Genomic DNA, 8,314 nt, shown 5'->3' with positions numbered 1-8,314 from the left:
GTTCGCTTCAGTTTACGAACAGACATCCACAACCAATTGTGTTCATTGTACTTTCCAGTGGGGAAGGTAAATGGCGTTTCCGTGTGCTGCTCTGGTTCGCCAGAAGCGGCTTAGTCATGCTGGCCACATGACCTAGAAGCTGTACGTCGGCTCCCTCGGCCAGTAAAGCGAGATGAGCGCCGCAACCCCAGAGTCATCCACGACTGGACCTAATGGTCAGGGGTCCCTTTACCTTTAAGGTTTGCACATATTTGTTGAACAGATGCAGGAAAAAAATATCTCAAATAATGGCAATCAGCCTGCAAGAGAACTGAGGTAAGTTCTTTGAAGAACGGAGGGTGTTAGGGAGGGTTAGGGTAAAGTTTAGCGGGAGTAGCGGGTAGGCAGAAACTTTTTGTACCATTTACTCTGCTCCATCAACCCCTTGCCTGGATATCTGTTTAAGTTAGATGAAGAGTTGGAGAGAAGTTTTCTATCTGTGTCCAAGCCGCCTCATGTAAGGTTTTCCTTTCGTTTCTCCCTCCCCAACTTTTTTTTTTTTTGCTTTGAATTAGGTCAAAGGCTTGAATTTCCTCAGCATATAAACAGCAAAAAGTATTGCCTGTTCATTATTGCTCCTGGGGGTTCAGCAGAGAGCAAGCGAGCAAGGAGAGAGTTTAGAGAGGACAAAAGTAAGTATCCGAGACAACTTGTTTAGCAGAGCTCTGGCTAATTAGGATAAATAAGAGTGGGACAAGGATAATGATGACGATTTATCGCATTAGTCAGGTTTCTTTCCTTCAGAAATGAAACTCATAAAGTCCTATTTTTGAGCTTCATGTTATGCCCATTTCAAGGCAAAACCAAATTGCTTATTTGGTTAGAAACACAATGAGGAGGAGAAATGGGTGTTTCACTTCTCAGGAACAGAAGGAATACGCAGTGGGGATGAGGGAAAGCAATGCTTGGATAAGCATACTTGAAAATAAGGCTGCAAACCTAGCCTCCATTTCTAGGGAGTGAGCTCCATTGAATTCAACAAAACATACCTCTGAGGAGACATGGTTGGGAACATGCTGCAATTCCCATTGACATCTGTTGGGCTTTCTTCTGAGCAAGCACAAGGATGGTGCTGTATATATTATTTATCCAGTTGCAATTTTAGTCTGATATACGTATCTTGTTTTGCTGGTGGCATTTGGGACAATATAATTTTGAGCATTTCCTCCATCACCACAGCTCTGTATTTCTGTGGGAAGTGCCTAACAATTCCCCCCCCCCATTGATTTCTGCTTTGTTGGGCTTCTTTTTCTTTTTGCACTTCCAAGTACAGTTAGCAGGATTGTAACTGTGGAAATAGCCATTCTTAGTTTGAACGATTATCCCCAGAAATGAGGCTGTTGAATTAAAACGCCATGGTGGAGATCTGTGTTTTCCTATTCCTGTGTACGGTTTTATCAGAAATGCTTCCTGCAGCTTCTTCATTAGCTGGGGAAAAATTAACATATTGATGGTGTATGCTCTCTGTATGACTAGGGGTGGAAGAATCTGGCAGCTTGGTCCTTTCCATGTCTCATTTTGCTAATCAGTTCTCCTCATTTCTGCAGCAATATATGATTTTTAAATAAAAAAAATCCCCATGAAAATTAATCCGTATTTTGGCATGAATTTCTCCTAATAATCACATGTGGGTATGCAGCTAATGTACACATTGCTTTTTTGCTAGCGAGTTCCCCAAATGTATGCATTTTTGTAAACTTTCGTTAGTTGAAGAACTGCATTGCAAAATTTGGATATGTGTGATGAATTTCAAAAGATAGCTGCGTTTCATTTTTCATACTGCTTTCGAAGTGTGAATTTGATAGATTTGCCCCATGTTTACATAGGACTGGTCTGTGCCACTGATCAATTCAGTGCCTACCAGGGAGCACCACTGGTCAGAATTGGAAAGGATTTCAGCAGAATTGGGAAAGGGCTGGGTCAGTTTGACCACTTGGACTTTAAACTTTAAAAACATGGGTAGAAAACAACTCATTCAACCTTGAACCTGCTTGAACATGTTGGAAATTTCATCATAATTGGGAAAAATTTGGAGAATACATGAAGGGACAGTGCCCCACGATAAAATCCTGGGTTTATTTCTAAAGTCTCGTATTGAGCTGATTTGATTTGATTTAATTTATGTTGATAAAATTGAAATATGATAAATCCTTTTTTTCTTTTTTGTGAATTATGATTATATTCGAGAACTATAGGATATATATTTGTAGGAATGAGGGGAAGCAGTACCGAAATACAGTATTTAAAGAACCTGAGAGAGAGATGAGTGGAAGTCTGACAGGAAAGGAGGAGATATAGGGGAATAATTTGAGGTGAATATAGCTGAAATGTATCTGGATTATTTTGATTATTATGATTTTGGGTATGAATATTTGAATGTATGGATTTTGTTTCTTTAATCTGTATTTTCTTTATGATTATGAGTATAATTATTTCTGTTTGACGCTATATGATATTAATTTTTACATTACATTTTCATCATTATTTCATTATATGATATGTTTTCATTATTATTTATATATGATTTTGTATGTTATTATTTCTATATTATTTATATTATGGTTTGTTTTGTTTTTTTGAATGTGTATGTGATTATGTGATTGTATTTTAATTTGAATTTCAATAAAGTTAATTTTAAATTTTTTTTTAAAAAGGAACAATTTAACTTTCTCAGGATCTGTTCCCTGGGTATAAAATGGGCATTTGAGTAATCTACACCACAACTTTATTGTGAAGAGATACTGGCCAAGACTTATAAAGTCTTTTCACTGTCAAAATTTGATATGCTGGACAATAGTCTTTAAGGGACATTATGTCATGTGGGTTGTATCCAGTATTACTCAGAGTAGAAATTAATGGACATGACAACTTAGGTCCATTATTTTCAATGGGTCTACTCTGAGTCTGAGTAATATTAGATATAACCTGTGTGCATAAGGGAAGGGAAGGGAAAGTTTCAAAGCAGCAAACATTCTGCTCCCACCAGCACCACCCCTGAGTTGGTTTCAGGTTTTTTTCGTGTTTTGCTAAAATTCAGAACAAATGCAAAACATGAGACTGTGAATGAGAGAGGTTGAGTCATCCCTCCTGCCCCCATGGTAAAAAGTGCAGTTATTAAGTTGTTCTGGGCAATCCAGATGTCTTCCTTTAAGGAAGATTCCTATATTGCAAAGAAATTGCATACTTCCAGCACTACAAAATTTTTGGGTTGGATTCAACTAAATTCAACTCAGAGCAGACACAATGAAAAGAATGGACCTACGTTAGTCACACACCTTCATTTCAATGGGTCTGCTCTGAGTGGGACTAACATTGCCTACAACCCTTTATTTCTAGGAAAACATGGTCCTTTCCCCAGTTGTTGTGCCTTGCTATTTCATGTCCTATGTGCAAAGTGGTTACATAGATATCATGGGCCCCAACTTGATAGTGCCTGTAGGACCTCCAGGAATGACAGACTGGACTCCCTTGCCTTCCATGCTTATGCATTTTTTTAAAAAATGATTTGTTTTTCCTGGAAGATGCTTAGACTGTGGTAAGGAATTCCATAGTCTTCTGTTAAATTTGGAAACCTATTGGCTGACTGATTGCACTTTACTCCCCTGCCCAGGGAATTCATTGCTGAGTTAGCTTTTCTGAATTCACTGCCTGTAACACAGATAATTTATCTCATTGTTATTCATTGTTGGAACCAGTGATCTCCAAAGGGTCACATTTGACTTACGAGACCTAGATTCAAGTCCATAATCATCATGGATTCGCTCAGCATTAACTCTTAGTGATCATGTAATCACATGGTTCACAAAACAGAAGAGAAGGATGCTGCAATGGTTAGAGTGCTAAAGAGGGTGTTAATAAAAGAGATGAGTAAATAATAATAATAATAATAATAATAATAATAATAATAATAAGCTATAAACTATGAGTTCAGTAATGAACTCACAGGACAGGGTGGAAGACAGAAATTATACCAAAGACCTGAAGAAAGAAGAACAGGTTTGGCAGCCTGCTGAGATGGCAATGAAGAGAGGGCCAAAGGGACTTCCTAGAGAGCTCAAGAGCCTGGGTTCCACAACTGAAAAGGCCCTGTCCCATGTCTCAGCCAAATGTTGGCAATTGGATGTGAAGTAGGACCTCTGATGAAGATTCCTGGCCATGATGGCTGGGCTGATCATCCTGAAGGCACTATGCTGGCTGCCCCAGCTGTAATGGGTGTAGAATCTTGTAAGAGAAAGCATTCCAATCCAAGTTCAAATTTCCTGGGCCCTGAAGATCATTTTTTGGAAAGGTCTTTCAAGGCACTCTTAGTATGTGATATGTTTTGGTTGTTGGGTCAGTTGGTGTTCTCTGGGTGTTGTTCAACAATGACTTCCATTGTCCCAGACCATTGGCCATGCTGGCTGAGGCTGATGGGAGTTTTAGTCAAAATCTTTGGAGAGCACCAGATTGGAGAAGGCTGTGTTAGGCTTATTCTACATCTTTCCCTGCTGCTGCTCCCGTCTGCAGCAAGCAGAAAAGTTTGTGGTATGGGGCAATCCATTGCTCCTGTGGAGCCTCCAGGGGGGTTATTGCCCCTGCTCCTCTAACAGCCTTAGATATGGACAGTGCAAGACAGCATAGGACAGCAGCAGCTGTTTCCCCCTGGATATAACCCAGAAATAGCTGGTGCCGTTTGACTCTGATATTAGGCAATGTCTCTAATGAGGGCTCCCTGTTAAGTTTTTCTGCTGGGAATGCATTTCAAGTCACTGATTGATTGATATTTATATAACACCTTTATATAGACCACTCTTTCATAACTTTCTCAGGATGGCTCTTGACAAAAAAAATATGTTGTAATGCTCCGCTTCTTTAAGGTGTAAGCAGTATAAAGCATTACAAAAGAAACTTATTAGAAGAGATTTGCAGACCCTCCAAGTGTCCCTATTTTCCAGGGACCATCCCGGATTTACAGAAGCTGTCCTGGTTTCTGATTTGATCCGGAATGTCCCTCTTTTCCTTAGGACACCCCTCTTTTATTAGAAAAATGTTGGAAGGTATGGAGTTACGTGACTCCCAAGCCAAGGAGATGAGTTACTATATAACCTTGATCATCATCATCATCTTCATTGAATAGGACAGCCCTATTTTCATTGGATAAATGTTGGAGTGTATGGATTTGTAATGAAAGAGACAGGCATAAAAGATGGGTGGGGGACCCTACAGAGATGTAACATGTTATTGGATGCATATAGTTACTTTAATTTTTTTGTCTTTTCATTTTAGAGTCTGAAGAACATCATGGGTGTTCCTGTGACTTTACTCTTTTTCTTTTCTGTTCTGCCTTCCACTCTCTCCCAAGTTGTTGTTCATCATACAAGCTCCGAGGGGATATGTACAAACGCTTGTGACTTTCACGGCTATAGTTATACCTGGTGCAAGCAAAGTGGTGGCAACGGGAAAGATTGGGACTACTGTTCCTTAGAAGAAGGCTTGGGAAGCACAGGTGAAAAATGTGCCACATTGTGTGATCTCTGGGGGGGCTCCTACCACTACTGCTACTTAAAAAATGGAAAATGGAACTACTGTGGATTGATCAGCGAGAAGGGCTTCGCCGAATATGCTCAGGACAACAAAATGTGTTTTGATAGATGCCGAGCAACTGAAGAGGGGTTTCACTGCGATACAGGCCATGGCAGGCAACGTTGCTCTCCGTTCCACGATGTGACCCCCACTGGTTTGCCCTGCCACAACAACTACCGTTGTGCAAAATATGGAACCAATAAATACCGATGCCACATGGATAACGACCATGGCCTCTGGGATCACTGTGGACGCAGGGCCCAGAATAAGTGTGTATGGGAGTACTCTGAGACCAATTCCTCCCTGGTGGAGATTTGCAAACTTCCCATCTCTCAGAACGAAGGCAAGATTCTCTTCCGCCGAGAAAGGAGGGATAGGATGCTCCCTCCCACCAAGGAGGATTTCAAAAAGGCCGTCCATCTGATCGACAAAATCGCCTCCGTCACCAGCCTTCCTGACTCGGAACCTCTGGAAACTCTGCGTTTCTACAAGCAAGAGGATATATTCTGCAAGGGTGTCAATTATACAGGCGTGGAGCTGGAGATAGGAATGACCAAGGAGAGTGCTATGCCCATTGCTCATGTCCTCTTCCCAGAAAACCTGAACTCTGTGGAGATCTTGCGCTTAGCTTTTTACACCAGCCTCCATAGCACATTTTATCAGCCTGCCTACACCATTGCCATCTCTGTTGAGGAACCAATGTTATGTTCCACTGACCACCAGTGATTAACTCGCCCTGCACACAGCTTAGCGATTGGCTTCATGTGCATGCAGTTGCTGCTTTGCCGCGCTATCACCACTGTAGCAATTTGCAGATGCTGCCCCTCCCCATATTGCAATATTTACGATGGTTCTAAACCAATCAATGGCTTGAGTTAAGTCCAGCCTCGGACGCCATTTTAGTACCAGTCCTGTTCCCACATATATCAAGCTAAAAAGCTATGCATTGATGACAACTTCAGAATGGGGCACACAAGAGATATGGTGTACTGGGGTGGCTTTTTGTATTCTTTGTAATCTCCTATAATAATAATAATAATAAACCCTAGCACTTATGGAATTAATAAAATCTACTATTGAAACATGATGTATTTCTTACCTTTTCATTCTCTAGCCAAATGTATCTGCAGTCGGTGGCAGAGCTTCATGCTCTGGCACTGGGGGACAGAGAGCAGGTGGGGGCGTGGCTGGTGCACATCCTGGGGGGCGTGGTGCACACCCCGGGGGCGTGGCATGTGTCCTGGGGTGTGGCGCATGTCCTGGGTGTGTGACGTGCTGCTCGCAGGGGTGTGGTGCGTGTCCTGGGGGTGTGACGCACCATCTATGGGGGCGTGGTGCCCAGCGTGGGCGGGGGGGGCAGCCACAATGGCACCTTACCCGGATCACGCTGCTGGGGGTGGTGCACTCCCCCTGCCCCCCTTCCTCCTCCAGTATGTGCAGTTCTGTATACAAAACAAACCTGAGATACCGGTACAAGGATAGCTAAGCTATGGCCCTCCGAAAGCTGGCAGACTCCAACTCCCATCAGCCTCAGCCAGCACAGTGATGATGGGAGTTGTAGTCCAGCAGCACCAGGGGGCACCAGGTTGGTCACCCCTGATTTAAATAATAGCAAAACAGACTTTTTACACCCTTTCGTGTTCCTCTGAAACATGCCCTCCCCCAGGTATAATTGCCATCTTTACAGACACAATGGAATTGCGTTTGCATCTCTGCCTTGAGAATGGAGTGCGGGATGTACAGTAATTCTGAACTGGGCTTCACTTAAATGGCACTTGTAGACAGTGCTATACTTATGGATATTCTGAAGTCCACAAATCCCAGGTTTTCCCCAGAATGTGGTTCTCTAATGACACTTCATCATTTTGACTCAGATTGGCCATGTTTACTTAGGAAGCCAGAAATAAGTGCTTTTGGATGAGGCTACTTCCAAACTGCGAGCTCCCCCCCCTTTTTTTGAGAGGATCACATTGTTAAGGAATAAAACCGCTATGTGTTGATTTTCATAACATAAGTAGCTATTTGAGTCGCATTCTCCTGGGCAATTTTCAGAGGCCTTGTCTCGTCTATCAATAGCCAGAAGGCTGATGTGGGAAGAGGGGTGATGGGGCAGACAGCATGGTACATTGAACCATGAGTGATGTGGCACTCTGGCAGACATTGTACCAGCTCTCCTCCATCACACCGTGCTGCGATCATAATGCCAGCATCGATACAGCACATGCAGTCATAGGCATCTGCAGTGAAGGATACAGTACTGTGATCTACGTGGACAGCTTAGGACACACAGGAACTCAGGGAACTGTCTGACAATGAATCAGACCATTGGCCCATTTAGTTTAATATTGCCATTGCTTGGCAACATCTCTCCAGGGTTTCAGACAGTGATCTTTCCCAACCAGATACGTGATACTGGAAACTTTTGTGCACCTATGTTTTGGGATGTTAGGATTAGTTGACTAGTCAGGTTGTTCTGAGGAAAAGTACAACTCCATGGGGCGTTTTATGACTGCTCTTAAGATCGACTTCAGGGGTGTTATTATCTACTGTCAATCGTTCTGTTTAAACTGAATTGTAGCTTGCTCTGAAATTGTAAGATGAAGGGCTGGATAAAAGTATACTTAATGAATATAAAGTGCTCCACCACTGGGACCTTCCAAGGTTCGTTGCAGAGCAGCGTGCGGACAAAACACAGCTAATTCCCGGCTTGGAG

At 42.5% G+C, this 8,314-nt stretch overlaps 1 protein-coding gene across 3 annotated transcripts; it reads left to right on the top strand.

Moving 5' to 3' along the window:
• Window positions 1–466: 466 nt before the first annotated feature.
• Window positions 467–6,682, top strand: LOC118092250 (uncharacterized). 3 transcript variants are annotated; one of them, XM_035130118.2, is made up of 2 exons: window positions 467–496; window positions 5,305–6,682. In XM_035130118.2, the coding sequence occupies exon 2, from the start codon at window positions 5,320–5,322 to the stop codon at window positions 6,325–6,327; it is 1,008 nt and encodes a 335-aa protein (XP_034986009.2). In that variant the 5' UTR covers window positions 467–496; window positions 5,305–5,319; the 3' UTR covers window positions 6,328–6,682. The 3 variants fall into 3 exon arrangements, with proteins under 3 accessions (XP_034986009.2, XP_034986007.2, XP_034986008.2); XM_035130116.2 differs by lacking the exon at window positions 467–496 and adding an exon at window positions 543–671 and having other exon boundaries at window positions 5,305–6,680; XM_035130117.2 differs by lacking the exon at window positions 467–496 and adding an exon at window positions 2,199–2,351.
• Window positions 6,683–8,314: the final 1,632 nt, after the last annotated feature.

Source organism: Zootoca vivipara, chromosome 12 (assembly GCF_963506605.1).
Source record: "Zootoca vivipara chromosome 12, rZooViv1.1, whole genome shotgun sequence".
NCBI lineage: Eukaryota > Metazoa > Chordata > Lepidosauria > Squamata > Lacertidae > Zootoca > Zootoca vivipara.
Note: the sequence above shows the minus strand (reverse complement) of the source record. Positions and strands in the feature narration are given on the sequence as shown.

What these genes read in the sequence shown, in the direction of transcription:
- LOC118092250 (XM_035130118.2), top strand. Translation starts at nt 5,320, where the DNA reads ATGGGTGTTCCTGTGACTTTACTCTTTTTCTTTTCTGTTCTGCCTTCC.